The sequence below is a fragment of the Mycotypha africana genome, assembly GCF_025528875.1.
Source record: "Mycotypha africana strain NRRL 2978 chromosome Unknown BDF20scaffold_2, whole genome shotgun sequence".
Taxonomy (NCBI): domain Eukaryota; kingdom Fungi; phylum Mucoromycota; class Mucoromycetes; order Mucorales; family Mycotyphaceae; genus Mycotypha; species Mycotypha africana.
Window position 1 is genome coordinate 1,365,105 of NW_026515726.1, and position 15,052 is coordinate 1,380,156.

Here is a 15,052-nt window from a genome sequence, read left to right on the forward strand (position 1 = left end):
GTTCGGTCAAGAGAGAATACTCTGAATGTAAAGTGCTCCATGTTGACGAACTGAAGTTGTTACTTTTTTTTTTTTTTTGTTTAGAGAGTAGAGTTTGTTTGTTTTTTGTTTAAATTCAGGTTACAATTTTATTATTTGATATGAATCCAAAAGGGCAGTAGATAAATAGTTAAGTGTTTAAATGTAAGAAAGGAAACGTTAAGGTGAAGTAGTACACATACGGTATATAAAGTTTCAGCAAGACAGCTAGCCTGTAACTTGCTGGGGTAGAGGCTCTCCACTTTGTAGAGTGATCTTAAGGGTAACCGAGGACTGAAGCCGTTGTAAAGCGTTGTCAGTAGACCAGGATCCGACACTAACGATCGTGTACCAGTGATATTTCCATAGAGTTTCCAATATGCTGCCTATCAATTCTAGTCCGACACTATGCATCGCTCTATTCTCAAAAAATGGAGCTGCCCCGGGCAATTTAGATAAGCTTTAATATCTCGTGTCCATTGGGCTTAAAAATGTCAGTAATAAAAATCCTTGTTTAAACGTATTGAAGACAATTTCCAGATACTCTTCTGAGTATGAAATTCTGCATTGTCGGCAGGAGAGACATCAGTTTTCATGCTTCACACACTGTTGAGGCCTAAATCGAACTTTTTTCCTTAAAGCGATTCATTCCTTTAATTAGTCATTCCTTCATCCGTGATGTCCTCTTGCCTTCCTTGCGTAAAAGTTAAACATCGAACATATGTCAACAATTGCTATCCTCCGTTAAAAGACAATAATACACAACCTCGATCCTCTGAATTAAGTTACCTTACGTTTTATGCGAGTTCAAGACCTGCCAAATTGACGAAAGTGGGATCCTATTTACAAAAAAAAGTAGAAAAAGACATAAGAAAAGGTCGAAAGACGTAAGTCTATGTGCTTTGATAATGTCTTTTTTCATTACATATTTTCTGACAGTTGTAATTGGTTTCTGGTTCTTTTACGACCTTCAAAGACAGAATTTAGTATCTCTCAGAATCATTAAAGAATTAATACAAACCTGTCACCGAAATTTGAACATATTCTCGAAAAATGTTGTAAGGATATTAAATGAAATGCTCGATACAAGAGATATAGAGCTGCTCGACTTCACTTGTGAAACTGTGAGTATTTCTAGGTGGTTTTTCCGTTTGCCACATTGGCGTTTAAGTTGCAGTTAGATTCACCATTATGCACATATATGTTTAATGGATAGTTTATCACTTTATGTCGCTACCTTGACTGCACTTCAATGGCCGTTGATTCAGATTTCATGAACGATTATCAAAGATTGATAGGAAGTTTTGCCGGTTTCTGCAATTATTCGACCAAGGACAATTCATTGGACTTGAAGTAAAGTCAATCAAAGTTAGATGTCTTTTTTAAGTGATAATTACTGATTAAAGTCTGTGATTAATCAACCAGGATGCGTTATATCGGTCATCGTGCTCTCCAAGCAGCCGTGACATCAAATGGTCTTCAGGCATCCAATTTTAAATCACAATTGAGCATACTACTACCTCCCTTGATGAATACATTAGCTTCCACGCGACATTCTGTGAATTTTACTCATCTGGGGTAATTTTTCAGCTATCTTTCTATCGAGCCCCTTCATTTTGTCTAATGAGGTAATTTCTTCTAGTGATGGAACAGTAGTGGACATTGAAGAATCAGCGTTGGATAATGAAAAGATCAACCTTCAAGCTATCGAGTCAATAGCAGCACATACAGTTTCACTCCTATTCAGTAAAGTAACGGGACCATTTGTTCGACGTTCTCTAACTCCTTTGTTTAGGTAAGGAGAGAAGGTTGGAATTTTAGAAAATCAGAATTCTATAAATGAGTCAACAATTTCTAATTACATAATAGTTACCTGGACGAAAATAAGAAGTGGTGGCCTCCTTATCTCGCTATCAATATTCTTAAGTTAGTGTTGGAATCACTCCAGGTAACCGGACTATCTGTATTTAGTGTATGTCGATGGTTTTCTCATTCATCTCTTCCAACAATAGCCTCAATATAGATATCTATTGGTCTCTGAAGTTTTACAGCAATTGGATGATAGCGCTGATAATACTAACAGTAATATTGTGAACGATAAGCACACAGCACTTGTTTGTGTATTAGATACAATTTTGAATGCAAACGTGTCTTTGGTCGGCATCTCAGTTTTGGAGATCCTCAACTATCTCTTTTCATTTTTGATCAAGACCACTAAACACAATGTGTTCGAACCAGACGCAGACATAGATCACGAAAGCAGCAATGAAATCCATAATTCGAACGACTTAGAAAAGTACAATCGAGAACATGCCAACATAATGCAGCATAAATTGATCCATTCGATTGGAGGACTAGCGACCCAAATTTATTATAGCAATCAATTAAATGATATGTTTAATTATCTAACTTCAAAATTAAGGACAAATACGACTTTGGACGAAGTTGACAATTTACCCATTCATGACTATCGTTTGATTGTCTTGACATGTATGGAAAGTATTATTCATAGTTCAGCGAAAGATATCGATTCATTGAACGCTTCAAGCAGTGAATCAGCTACTGACCAGGTTATGATTAAGTCTTCAACCATTTCTTCGGAAACATGGAACTCTGCACTTGGGTTATTACAAGACAATGATCCAAGAACAAGAAATAACTGTAGCAGATGCCTTTGTGAATATCTGCAGACAAAACCCTCTGTCAAGCGAATTGATGGCCTTATGTAAGTGTGCGAAGACTTGATTTTTTATTCAACATCTCTACTAACACATATCCCCTTTTCTTCGTCCAAAAATCAGTAAACGTCCTTTAACGGCCGACCCTTCGGAGTTGATTTTCATGGAGCGTCTTGTGTACACTATGTATGATTGGGCTATGCTGCCTCAGTTCAACCAAGCAGACCTTAGATACTTTTATTCCTTTTTATGTTTGCTCAACTACAAATTTGGCATTGATGCGACTCTCCTTATTATACCTTTGGTGTTCAAAATACAGCAATGTATTCAGGACAACAGAATTACGATAAATACAAGACAAAAAGCCCTTCAAAGCGCTCTAGTTGCTTGGTTTAAATCAACTGCTGAATTCTACAATATAGAATCACTACACAATTACGTAACAACATTGGAAGATGAAGGAGCAGAGGCCAAGTTAGATTTGCCGGATATCAAGAATGAAAGTGAAAAAATGATTGCAAATTATCCAAATGATATGTTTGAAGAAAATGATGATATCAATATGGATGATGTCGGATTGATCGACCGTAGCGTTATTGTGGAATTGATGTCGAACGACGGCAATCTGCGCGATGAAATAGATACTTACGGATTAGACCTAGAAGCAAAGCTATTTGCTGAATGGGGATCAGATGCTTACCTAGCAAGAAGGATTAACCATGGCCAGTTCAGAAATATCCACAGCAGGCTATTACAAGATACAGACGAGGATGTATCAATACCAGTTGTAGGGATAAATAAGTTGAAACCTAAGTTAGTTAGCCCATGGCTTTATAAGAACGATGACTATCTATCGCCAACCAGATCTTCGCTGCTTAATTCTTCAGCTGAAGATAAGCAACCGCAGTGCAGCAAAGGGGATGACATTAGGGTTTCAACGCTTAAGGATGCATTGGTGAGACAGCAGGCTCCTCCGACGGATGATGATTCATTGAGCGGTACTCAATCAAACAGCAACAGAAACAATCATTCAAAAGCGACTTCTTTATCTAGAGACATTGATGATATATTGAACGAGCTGCACTTGGATCAAAAGACGACTACTACTATGTCGTTGGTCAACCCACCATATCAATCCATATTGAGTTAAGCTTGGCCATAAATCATTATTTATAACCAATACATATAATTTTAATTTTACTTAATAGTGAACAATAAATATAGCTTTATTTTATACTTGCTACAGCATGGAAAGACTGCTTTATACAGCGTATTTTTGCTGAAATCGAAAGACCTTGTTCAGTAATTACATAGATAATAAGTAATCTATAGCTGCTTGGACATTTCCTCCTGTAGCTAATAAAGCACGAATATTGGTACTTTTTTCTGAGAAACCCATTTCCTCTAACTGCGCTAATTGATCTCTAAATCGTACTTCAGGAGGCTCTGCTGGAATTTGAGACTGCTGTTGCTGCTGTTGTCGCTGTGGTGGTATAAAAGCAGGAAAGCTAAAACACAACATAAAGATAACAATTATTGAGTAACGAGTATACAAAAGCACCAAAAAACAATAAGCCATTTTACCCTCCTGATCCTTGTCCCATACCGCCCATTCCCATCAGCATTTGTTCAAAAAAATTGGTATTAGTGGCTGGTGCTGTTGTATTAGTATTAGTAGCACTGGTGGAGGAAGTATTATTGGTAGTGGTATTATTATCATTGTTTTGATTTTGTGCTCCCATCATCGCTTGCTGTAATCTCATGCTTGCTTGAATGAAATTGGGATCTAACCAGAATGGTGTCTGTTGCTGTTGTTGCTGCTGCTGCTGTTGCTGCTGCTGCTGCTGCTGAGGCTGTCCAAAAGGAAAAATAGACCCAGAATTAGAACCACCAGATCCCCCAAACAGAGTTGCAAACGGGTTGGTAGCAGCGGCAGTTGTGGCTGTATCACTATTACTAGCTGCGTTAAGGTTATTTCTGGTAGTATTGCTATTCGCATTGCTATTGTTGTTGACAGCCCAAGGATTCGGTAATGCTTGTGTATTCAACGTATTCTCAGGCACACTTTCTACATTGAGCTGTCTGGCTAAGCGCTCATTATCAGCCTCATCACCACTTCTTCCTCCTGCATTTCCTGAAAATGCACTTTCCATTGGGCTTTGAAAATTGTGATACATTCGACGTAAATGGTTGAATCCACCAGGAATTGCCTCAATATTGGACAGTGCACGGTCGTTATTTCGTTGCATTTCACGCATTAATTCAGGGTTACGCATCATTTCCATCGACTGTCTGATGAATGAAGGGTCACTGATAACATGGCCAAGTTCAGGGTTTTCTTCGACGAGTCTTTTCATTTGAGGGTTGCTCATAATGATAGAGCGAACAAAATCTAAAAGAAAAACAAATGTTTTCCTTCAACTGTCTACAAATTGCTCACAATTGTAACTGTGCTTAAGTTTGACACGTTCTGTTATATACCTGTATTGTTCATTAAACTTTGCATAAAAGGTGAGTCCATCATTTGACGCATGACCTCGGGATCTAACTCAGGCATCTGCATGTTATCACCAAAAGGTGAAGATCCGACGTTATTAAGAGAAAAGAGATTTGATGCGGAAGGCGCAACTGGATTGGTTGTATTAGTAAAGGTCGCTGGTGTAGAGGCTGATGATGCTGTTACTGTTGCTGTCGCTGACGGATCAGTGGTGTTACTAACCCCAGAAGTGTTGATTTGGCTGCTACACGACTTTGGAGCTTTATTAGCTCCTGAACGAACAACATGAACTGTGCAACCTGTAACAATTTCTAGAAGGATAAATCATGGAATTGCATTAAGAACCTGAACTTATTAATAACACAGGGTTTTCTTTTCAATCATACTGCTAGTATTAATTATATCTTCGTTCTTCAGAATCCTTCCAGAAAAAACAAGCTTTAAAGTAGATGGGGCGATGTCGCCCATTTGCTTAGCAATAATTTCCTTCAGTTCCTGAACTGTGCTTTCATCGTTAATGTCGACTTTAAACGTTTCGCCAGTGGAAGGTCTGATATTGATTGTAATGTTTGGCATTTGCTTCTAGCTGACCAATTACTTTTTTTTGGTGTAAGTGAAATGCTCTCAGAAAAGTATTCGCTGATTCAAGGTAATGTTACCTATTAGTGCAGTATAGCGTTTTTTTTGGAATAGTAGAAGAACCAACTAGGAATTGTATAAAGCGAACCAAAATTTGTGATTTCTTTCAAGTGACGTTATTTGGCTGTGAATCATTTTTGTGTTATACAAAATCAGAAGTACATTTAGTATTTGTGTGGTGATGCGCACAAAAAGGATAATCTCACTTGTCCCAATGTTTTGATCTGGTCAGCCAAAATAGGAATTTATACGGAAGTACATCCAACAGATTTATGAAGAACTGTCTAATTGAGCAAACATATTACTTTTTGCTCTTGATTGTTATTGAACTTGACTAATTTCTAAACTATCGCAAAGATGACTGATTTACCCCCGCCACCACAACCAAAACCAGCCAATATGCCGCCTATGACAGACGCAGATAAAGTTAGACTAGGGATTGCGGGAGGATACAGTAACGGACACGCTGCATCACCACCGCCAATGATAGTAGGTGCTCCCATGGGTTACCCTCCAATGGTGGGTGGTATGGGTCCTAATTTAGTCTTCAATTTCTACCAACCTTATGGAATGATGCCAATGATGCCACCACCACCGGAAGCAGGTGAAGAAGAAGAAAAACCGAAAGAAGAGAAATGCAAAGTAATTACTGTACAAGCTAATCCGACTTGGCGAGACCCACGAATGCCTGTCAAAAAGGGACAACCACTGAAGAGTGATCCATGTGTTATTATGTAACTTATTTGAAGCACATGTCAACAACTAACTTTAATTTGCCTAACTTTGAGATTAATGAATACCCCCGAGAATATTATATTCGAACCCTATTTATTTTATTCAAAATCATTAAATAAGGATGATAGTTGTTGTTCCTCCAGAAAAGGTCATTGAAAAGGTCTCTACATTACTGATATACTTGCTGTATAAAAATTCATATAATCCACGACTGCAATTCTTAGTAGATACCTGAAAAAACCCATTTCGTTTGGTATCTCTTTGAACATAATATAAGAGTCGACTTTGTCTGTACGCTTAAGTTCCAATGTAGCGTAATTTTCATTGATAACAGCTGCATGTTTGTTTTAGCAAGGTAATGAGATTAATCAACTTAATTTGCACTCGTAGAGCCTAATCATCAATAGTTAATACTTACACATCACTTGCTCAGGCGTGGGATATTTGATGTTTTTCTTTGCTTGCCATTTATCGATGGCAGGCTTGAAGTGGTTACAAATCAACTGTATATTATAAAATTCATTCGCTGTGATCGTCATTGGTCCTCTTTCTTTTTCTACTGATTTTTCGTAATTAACTGAAAATAAAAATTGCCAACGTCTCAGTCATGTGGTGAGGATGCTATGTTGGTTTCAAATAGGCTCGCGAACTTACCGTATTCAGCGATCGAGACGAAGAAATTGGTTGATCTAATCACTTCATAGTAAAGCCGATCGTAACTTTTAGTATCTGATAAGAACGTTTCGCCATATGTAAGACATATATTAAACACGCTGATAAACTTGATAACAGATTCATCGAATTGTCGTAAGTAAAATTGCGAGCTGCAGTAAAACATATTTTGAATTGAGATTGGTTTGATACTACATACCGAGAGAAGATAGAGACTACACTCTCCTCTATTTTTTAATTCATCCAAATGTGATGCAGTAAACTGTACGATAGACGTGAGCGTAGTCCACAGTTCTACCCAGTGATAATCCAGTCTAAGATTATGCTTATTTAAATAGCAAAGTACTTTGTAAATGACCGAAAATGCATATCTATGAATGTTATGAATAGGTTAAAATGACACTATGTAAAGGTTTTACGGTTAGCAGCAAAAAAACACTCAATAGGAACGCTCACCTGTAGGAAACCAAGTCTAGCTTATTCTTAATGTTATGCCTGATGAACAATAACATCGTATCTAGAACGGCGCAAAATAGAGATTGTATTTTTGATGTAGTAGAAGGCAATAGAGGCGGGCGTTGTCGGCATAATCTAATAGATGTTGCTGATCTTTCTTTGGCAAAATAATCCATAACATCACTTTCTGTTGTTATTATCAGTAAAATGATGAGCAGTAATCTGGAGTAAATGTTGGCTCTTTCTGTACGATTGTTTTGGAATAAATAGGATGAGAATGATAGTAATGAGGTGATGATGGTTACTTTCTGTTGTTCATTATCGTCTGTTACTTTCAAATCAGTTTGAGTACATGTATCAACCATTATTTTAATGAAGTTTGGATTATTTAGAAAATCGTAAAAAGGCAATAGCAGTGCTGCTTGTGCAGAGGGTCTACAGCCAATAATGTTTTAGTAAAAGCTCATAAACTTCGAAGAATGTTCAAAATACACCACATACTTACAATCCAGCAAACAACTCGGACTTTTCATCGGTTGGTGAGGAAACGAAAGAGTCTTCTTTTTTTGATGACAAATCTTTAGAGGAACCAAACCATTTTGACATAAAGGATATAATTGAAGTTGAAATCGTCTCATTCTCATTATTCACATTGATGTATCGATCGGTAAGGCTGTGTAGGGTTTTCGTGTACATATACATAATGTTCTTTAGCAAAAATAAATTTTAAGTTTAAATTTTTGTTCATTTGACATTGATGCTTTGATATCACAGTTGCGAATACCTTGAATACATTTAAATTTTGTAACGTTCTGATCTTTGACAAGTAGATATTCTTTGTTTCGTATCTGTTGTAATTTGACAGGATACCCAAAAGCATTGCAATATCCTGAAAATCATTCTCATTGAGCTGATTTTCTTCATTTATTATCTTTTGATTTGATTAGAATATTGCAATGATAGAAAACTAAGGCGAAGGATCTTTGACAACTTACATTGACTAGTGTACTGAAAATATCACTGCTCATGAAGTAGCCATTCAAACCGTTTTCATTCACATTATCATTACCACAGACCAAAATCAAGGTCAACTGCAAAGTTTTGGATCTCAATGCGTTATTATTGAACAAAAGTAAACTTTCTACAGCCTTTAACAAACGCTTAAATAAGACATGTGCGTCATCAATCTGCTCTTTTGTCAAGATGGACAGTAGGTTGAAATGATTTAGACGCTTCTTCAAGAATAAACTACGGAACAATACGGTTAATATGGTGATAGCATTTCGCTGGCGAACTATTTCATTGGAGTTCGATGGCTGTTGCTGCTGTAGATCCTCATTGCTTTGCTGCTGCTGTAGATCTAGTTTATTCAGGCACATTACAAAAAGTGTGCTCAAATTTTTTTTCAAATTCAAGAGACTTTCTTCAGTTTGATCTAATATTAAACGCGTTAAGCATTTGGTGTTAACTGGTAAGAGGAAGTAGTCGTCCCAAAATGAATCTGTGATGGGTAAGATGGAACTGTCCTAATGCATTATTAAATTACATTAACGTTTAGTAAAAGAAACCTAAAAATTCAATGTTGTTCTGGCTACCTTGAAAATCTCTTCTGATAGCTCAACAAATTTTTCTTTGAATTCGGGCCGCTTCATTGCTATTGTCATAGACGACTTGCAGCTTCAAAGAAAGCGATAGTGATTGATAGACAGGAACCAGTTGTGTAACTGAAACAAATGAAATTTTATGCCAATTGTTGAGCTAATTTTTCAGAGGGCAGTTTGTAAATAAGCTTAATCAAATGGATGGAAAGTCTCTACTTAGTACGATATTCATAAGAACTGTTTAAAGACCAAAAAAAAATAAAAATAGAAAATAACTGGAAACATCTTTCTGTTATGCTTTTCAGTCCCGAAAGACTTGGCAACAGCGTTTATCATTAACATTAAATAACTTAGTACAGTAAAAGGATTTACTCTACAACGGCAAATGTCCGTATGGTTACCGCTTTCCCAAGCGAGTTCGAGCATAATTTCAATATCAGCTCTGATTTTGAAAAACAATTAATGATCGTGTCTGTGCTAAATGATGAACGAATTTAATTGTTTGGAGATGGCAAAGGACTAAAAATACATTTAAAAATAAAATAAAATATAATATCAAGGGATCATACTCATGTTACTATCTATTGTCTCTTTTCAGCTTCTTCAAGTTCCTTCATACGTCTACGCTTGATCATTGTGTTCATGTAGGTTCCGAAAACTAGAATTATAAATAAACAAGCCAAATTAATAAACCTCTGCTTCCTCTCAACTCGGACAATTATAAACGTTCTTACGGAAAGCAATGAAATTGAAAAAGGGGACCCAGGTAGTAGGCGCTAAAAAGTTTTGAGCAAAGATCATGCTGCAGGGAGACATAACCCAAGAAATCTTTTGCATGCGCAAAAGGCCCTGCTTAAGATTAGCCTTCAACTTGGCAGGTGAGGTGACACCTGCGATAACAGCCATGGCAGTCAAGTAAACTAGAATGTAAAAAACGTTGCTTAGAGCCAATGAACTTTCCTCTTCCCGCAAAACACTTATCAATAATCCGCTAATCAAAAACTGTACCTGAGTTCATCGTAGGCGAAATGATCAAATTAGCGAACAATAATTGAGCAATCTTGAGACCTTTCCCTGGTGGTTTGCCAGCAAACAACCTGCCCAGAATTGCATTCATAAGTTCATACAGATAATGATTCAATGGTCCAGAGATGAATAAGCCTAGCAGAACAAAGAAGAAAATCGTTATATATGTGTAAACGCTCTCCTTCATCAGTTTTGCTGTTATTTACCATATGCAGCCATTTGAATGATTCTTTTATCGAACTTCTTCGCTCCTGATAATTTTTGCGCTGTTAATTCCTGTAAACCTGACAAGAAACCCGATGTACATGCTTTTGTACGAAGAGGAGCTGCAGCCAAATTGGATAAATACCAAGCGAGTGCTAATTTTGCGTTACTGGACATATCTGATACGAACTTAGTGTAAGCTGAAAGAAACGGAGGGCAATAGAATAGTGGGATTAAAAAGAAAAAAAGATATAGTATAAGAAAAAGAGAAGATAGGTTACTCACGTTATCTAATTGAATCACAAAATAAGACCCGCAGATATAGCTTTACCCCAGACTTAATATATTTTTTTTTCTTTTTTCTTAGCGGAGAACAATCTTATTTTTTGCACACACAATTGGGAATGCTTTATAAAAATGACAATGTGAGAAATTGGCACAGCAATGGTTTGGGTTACACCTTTTTACTCTTTTTTTATTTTTTTTTATTTCTTTTTGTACAGGCGAATAAAATATCTCATATTTTGAACATCTATGGGATATTTTAAATTGTCTGGATGTCTAGGAAAATGTGGCATTGATATAGTGAGAAATGAGGAAAAACGGCACTTATATTTAACCTTTCAAACTTACCTATACCACCGTGAATCTTCCCCAACTACCAATTCCAAATCCTGAATAGCATCCAATAACGTGTATACCATGTATGTTTTGTTTCCAACCTTTAAATGAGAAAATGAACCAGCAGATTCTACCACCTGACAGGAAAAATCCCAGAGTATGTTAGTAAATATTCCCTTTTGGTCGCAAAAGGTCCATCCTTTATTCTTACCAACAAGTGCGCTCCTCTTTTCATTGTTCTCACAATTCTCTGTATTAATGCTAATGCTGCTGCTTTTTTGACAAAGAGTTCGTTCATAACAAACATGAAGGTAATCAGATCCGACTCTGCTAGCCTTTTGTCAATAAGCTCATTGCTGCTGTCAAGGATATCACCTTGCTCGTAACTACATTGCAGCTGCTCTTGTGTTAAAAGCCACTTTTCACGAATTGTTTGTTCTATTGAAGCCAAAACTGACTGGTAATCACCAATATCCTGCATTACTAGGTTCACTTTCTGACGTTCTGCTGGTAGTCGAGTCATAGCAGCGGCAATAGCTGTCAATTCTGATCCTGATCCAGAACCGACACAATATAAATTACTGCGCTTTGCTAGGATTTTGAGCAGCTGTGGTCTTTTAGTAAAAATTTCATAATAGCAAAGAGCTCTCCCAGGAATGTAAGCTGCTGTGTAGACTGCCAAGTTGATAGGATCTGTAAATATGCCTTCATAATCGCGTTGTACAAAGCTCTGCTTAATACTGGATAAAATGCTGAAAAAATCCTCTCTAGCGAACGTTTCCATACATGCTTTACGAATCATCGATAGTATATCTATGATGGTAGTATATCATTTTTCATGAGTATCCAACTTTTCCAAAAGTCAATCAGCTACATCAACCCACTTTGTTCAGGATCTGCTCCTAACAGCTTCCACCGTTCTCTCAAAGCAGCCTTATCGAACTTGGGTTTATCATTATCTGAGGTTTCATTGTTTTTCTCTTTCACCGTGAGTTTTTTTAGTGGCTCTGTAAGTTGTTCAATAGAGCTCATTTGCTTATAAAGTTGAAATGCGATGTTACTTAAGCTGAGGGTGTGAAATTGCAAGATAAGCCACTCTATGCGATCTTTTCCTCCATTACTTCCTTATTAGGCGCACCAACTTTACGGACGTTGAATCCATTTTAACGTCAACAAAGAAACTTTTACTTTTTAAATCTCTTTTGGTCCCTTTGAATAAACCACCTTTTTGGCAAATGCCCGAAATAGCCGAAGTAAGCATGGAGAACATCAGTTTTCTTTTTTCTTTTTTTTTCATTACTTACAGATCCTTGGCTAAAATGAAAAATTCAGGTTGAGAGGGCTCGTTTACGCATTCACAGACAGTGCATAAATCATAAGATTACACATGTAGAAGTGGTAAAAGCTTGCTTTTGATTATTCCCAAAGCACAACAAAGTACTGATTTGTTATTGAGCTAGGCAGATGACACAATTGTATACAAAGACATTAAACCAGACGAGTTTGCTAAGTCAGTATTGAATAAAACACTTGTTGATACTAAAAGATATGGAAAATACTTCATTCTGAGTAAATTATGCAAGCTCAACAAGTCTGAGTAAAAAGGGAAAATCAGGAATTAACGTTACACGTTATTTGGCAGTGCTTGATGATGGTGAAGGCCCTCATATAGTTGCTCATTTTGGAATGACGGGGGCTATCCGTGTAAGTTTGAACTGCAGGTTTTTAAACTGACAATCAGTAAAGTAAAAATCGTATTACTAATTGAGAGATATGGCAGTTTAAACACGAAGAAAGCGAGTGGCCACCTCGCTTTTATAAGCTATTAATCACCTTTACAGATCCAAAAACAAATGAAAATGTTCATTTTGGTTTCAGAGACCCACGTCGCCTAGCTAGATTACGACTTGTCAAAGCAATGGATCCACTTCAGCTACCCCCACTTAACAAGTTGGGATTCGACCCTGTACTAAGTCTGCCCAAGTTTGAGCACTTCAGACAGTTAGTGGTCAAACGTGCTGTGCCTCTGAAAGCCCTTCTTTTGGATCAAGCATTTTCTGCCGGCGTCGGAAACTGGGTTGCGGACGAAGTGTTATATCAATCAAGGATACATCCTGCTCAATATTCAAATACATTGACCGACGATGAACTGCAACGGTTGTATGCCAATCTAAGATACGTTTGTGAGACAGCTGTGCGTTTAGAAGCCAATGAAGAAAAGTTTCCAAAAGATTGGCTTATGAAGCATCGATGGCATAAAGGAAAGAAAAACCAATTAGAAGGCTGCTTACCCAATGGGACCATTTTACAGTTTGAGACGGTAATTGGAAGAGGTGATGAAAGAAGGAACGTATCCAGAACAGTCGTGATTAATGCCCATGATTTACATTGTATATTTTAGATTGGTGGAAGAACCACAGCATTTGCACCCGCATTGCAAAAATTAAGAGTTACTGAAACTACTACTACCACTACTTCGACGACGACAACAGTAACCACAAAGAAAACTGTGAAAAAAAGAAAAAAAGGACTTGTTAAGAATGAAAGCGAAGCTGAGGATGCTGGTTCAGACAAGGAAATACCTGTAAAGAAGACGGCTATTAAAAAAGCAATAAAACGAGTGAAGAAAGAGGCAATGATTAAGACTGAAGTTGAAGATGACCAACTCGAGAAAAAAATCTTGGAGAAACCGACACGTACAGTGTCTTCCAGATATAACTTTAGAAGGCCATAAGTACGATTACAATAAACCCTATATACATCATCCTTAATTTGGTCGGATGCGGACTTTGACATTTTTTGATTGTGCGTATACCAAATCAGGGCGAAATATATCCATTTTACTCTACTGTGAACAACTTTAAGCTAAATCTGACTATGCAAAAGGAAGCTATTGCTCTAATCGCGGGCTTGATCATAAGCCATTACATATTCAAAGAAAAGCCTAATCGCAAACGGAACATTCAACCAAATCAAGAACGTGTTGTCATCGTCGGCTGCTCTTCCGGCATTGGAAGAGAATGCGCTTTGCAGTACGCTAAGCGAGGAGCAAAACTTGTTTTATTCGCTCGTCGTAAAGAATTACTAGAAAGCTTGAAGAAAGAATGTCTCAACTTGGGCTCTTCGAATGTTGAAATTGTTGTTGGCGATGTCACGCTGCAGACAGATTTGACTCGTTTAGCAACTGTGAGCAGAGAGACCTTTCACAGTAACAATTCGGTTGAACAAACAGGTGGTGTTGATACTGTTATATATTGTGCAGGCATGATTTCGGTTAGACCATTTTTAGAAGCTTGTGGACACAAACTCATCACGGACAATAAGGGAAACGCTACAACTATAGAAAAGCATAAGGACGACGATACCAGCTTCACTAATAACGATATGAGCATAGCATTACAAAAGATTACTACAGTCAATTATTTCGCAGCCATCGAAGTAGCTCGTTTATTCATACCACTCTTGAAAGGTGATTCAGTAGCACCGAATTTTTTGATCGTCTCGTCCATGGCAGGCAAAGTAGGTGCGCCGACACGAGCATTATATGCCGGATCAAAACATGCATTGCATGGATTTTTTGACTCTTTAAGAATAGAAGTAGCTCCATTAAATATCCATATTGGCTTGATCTGTCCTGCAACGGTTGAAACGGATTTAAGATTATCAGCTGTCGATATGAATATGGGCGGAAGTGGCTCTGAAATAGCAGGATCGAACAAAAACAAGTTGAGACCAGAGCAGGTAGCCAAATGTATTATTAAGGCTTCAGATTTAAGGGAACGAGAAGTGTACATACCGGCATTATTTGGTTACAGTGCATTATGGGCAAAACTTTTAGCAAGTCGATTGGTGGACTATTTTGCTATGAAGAAATATAAAGTTTAAACTTTCTCTGCTGTTTACAC

At 37.3% G+C, this 15,052-nt stretch overlaps 7 protein-coding genes across 7 annotated transcripts; 3 read left to right on the forward strand and 4 right to left on the reverse strand.

The window, feature by feature from the left end:
* The first annotated feature begins 651 nt into the window (after positions 1-651).
* Positions 652-4,157, forward strand: BDF20DRAFT_852105 (uncharacterized protein). The gene is made up of 8 exons (XM_053080060.1): positions 652-856; positions 943-1,142; positions 1,235-1,371; positions 1,444-1,596; positions 1,661-1,813; positions 1,888-1,966; positions 2,031-2,743; positions 2,820-4,157. Exons 1-8 carry the CDS (start codon positions 697-699, stop codon positions 3,844-3,846), a joined length of 2,622 nt encoding a protein of 873 aa, XP_052939130.1. The 5' UTR covers positions 652-696; the 3' UTR covers positions 3,847-4,157.
* Positions 4,003-5,769, reverse strand: BDF20DRAFT_910323 (uncharacterized protein; the record flags this gene model as incomplete). Its single annotated transcript, XM_053083694.1, has 4 exons — positions 4,003-4,204; positions 4,281-5,088; positions 5,178-5,504; positions 5,580-5,769. 4 exons carry the CDS (start codon positions 5,767-5,769, stop codon positions 4,003-4,005), a joined length of 1,527 nt encoding a protein of 508 aa, XP_052939131.1.
* Positions 5,770-5,964: 195 nt separating this feature from the next.
* BDF20DRAFT_852111 (uncharacterized protein) lies at positions 5,965-6,685 on the forward strand. Its single transcript, XM_053080061.1, has one exon. The coding sequence runs from the start codon at positions 6,190-6,192 to the stop codon at positions 6,568-6,570; it is 381 nt and encodes a 126-aa protein (XP_052939132.1). The 5' UTR covers positions 5,965-6,189; the 3' UTR covers positions 6,571-6,685.
* BDF20DRAFT_985180 (uncharacterized protein) lies at positions 6,686-9,760 on the reverse strand. Its single transcript, XM_053085186.1, has 8 exons — positions 9,291-9,760; positions 8,691-9,221; positions 8,480-8,626; positions 8,201-8,403; positions 7,696-8,130; positions 7,222-7,610; positions 6,986-7,144; positions 6,686-6,901 (listed from the first exon to the last, which is right to left on the reverse strand). The coding sequence occupies exons 1-8, from the start codon at positions 9,357-9,359 to the stop codon at positions 6,732-6,734; spliced, it is 2,103 nt and encodes a 700-aa protein (XP_052939133.1). The 5' UTR covers positions 9,360-9,760; the 3' UTR covers positions 6,686-6,731.
* BDF20DRAFT_852117 (uncharacterized protein) lies at positions 9,761-10,950 on the reverse strand. Its single transcript, XM_053080062.1, has 4 exons — positions 10,529-10,950; positions 10,305-10,457; positions 10,031-10,216; positions 9,761-9,954 (listed from the first exon to the last, which is right to left on the reverse strand). The coding sequence occupies exons 1-4, from the start codon at positions 10,701-10,703 to the stop codon at positions 9,878-9,880; spliced, it is 591 nt and encodes a 196-aa protein (XP_052939134.1). The 5' UTR covers positions 10,704-10,950; the 3' UTR covers positions 9,761-9,877.
* Positions 10,951-12,355, reverse strand: BDF20DRAFT_852122 (uncharacterized protein). Its single transcript, XM_053080063.1, has 2 exons — positions 12,032-12,355; positions 10,951-11,960 (listed from the first exon to the last, which is right to left on the reverse strand). The coding sequence occupies exons 1-2, from the start codon at positions 12,177-12,179 to the stop codon at positions 11,278-11,280; spliced, it is 831 nt and encodes a 276-aa protein (XP_052939135.1). The 5' UTR covers positions 12,180-12,355; the 3' UTR covers positions 10,951-11,277.
* On the forward strand, positions 12,356-15,032 carry BDF20DRAFT_969645 (uncharacterized protein; the record flags this gene model as incomplete). The annotated part of the gene is made up of 7 exons (XM_053085005.1): positions 12,356-12,400; positions 12,480-12,545; positions 12,608-12,716; positions 12,790-12,851; positions 12,928-13,467; positions 13,549-13,797; positions 14,091-15,032. Exons 1-7 carry the CDS (start codon positions 12,383-12,385, stop codon positions 15,030-15,032), a joined length of 1,986 nt encoding a protein of 661 aa, XP_052939136.1. The 5' UTR covers positions 12,356-12,382.
* Positions 15,033-15,052: the final 20 nt, after the last annotated feature.

Excerpts from the sequence above, each read along its gene's own strand:
- BDF20DRAFT_852105 (XM_053080060.1), top strand. The coding sequence starts at position 697 with ATGTCCTCTTGCCTTCCTTGCGTAAAAGTTAAACATCGAACATATGTC. Across the intron at positions 1,597-1,660 it reads GTGAATTTTACTCATCTGGG|TGATGGAACAGTAGTGGACA; the intron begins GTAATTTTTCAG and ends AATTTCTTCTAG. Across the intron at positions 2,744-2,819 it reads AAGCGAATTGATGGCCTTAT|TAAACGTCCTTTAACGGCCG; the intron begins GTAAGTGTGCGA and ends TCCAAAAATCAG.
- BDF20DRAFT_852111 (XM_053080061.1), top strand. The coding sequence starts at position 6,190 with ATGACTGATTTACCCCCGCCACCACAACCAAAACCAGCCAATATGCCG.
- BDF20DRAFT_985180 (XM_053085186.1), bottom strand. The coding sequence starts at position 9,359 with ATGACAATAGCAATGAAGCGGCCCGAATTCAAAGAAAAATTTGTTGAG. Across the intron at positions 8,404-8,479 it reads AAAATTTAAATGTATTCAAG|AACATTATGTATATGTACAC; the intron begins GTATTCGCAACT and ends TTTTTGCTAAAG. Across the intron at positions 7,611-7,695 it reads CTAGACTTGGTTTCCTACAG|ATATGCATTTTCGGTCATTT; the intron begins GTGAGCGTTCCT and ends TAACATTCATAG.
- BDF20DRAFT_852117 (XM_053080062.1), bottom strand. The coding sequence starts at position 10,703 with ATGTCCAGTAACGCAAAATTAGCACTCGCTTGGTATTTATCCAATTTG. Across the intron at positions 10,458-10,528 it reads CATTCAAATGGCTGCATATG|GCTTATTCATCTCTGGACCA; the intron begins GTAAATAACAGC and ends TTGTTCTGCTAG. Across the intron at positions 9,955-10,030 it reads TTTCAATTTCATTGCTTTCC|TTTTCGGAACCTACATGAAC; the intron begins GTAAGAACGTTT and ends TTATAATTCTAG.
- BDF20DRAFT_852122 (XM_053080063.1), bottom strand. The coding sequence starts at position 12,179 with ATGAGCTCTATTGAACAACTTACAGAGCCACTAAAAAAACTCACGGTG. Across the intron at positions 11,961-12,031 it reads AGGAGCAGATCCTGAACAAA|ATATACTATCGATGATTCGT; the intron begins GTGGGTTGATGT and ends CTACCATCATAG.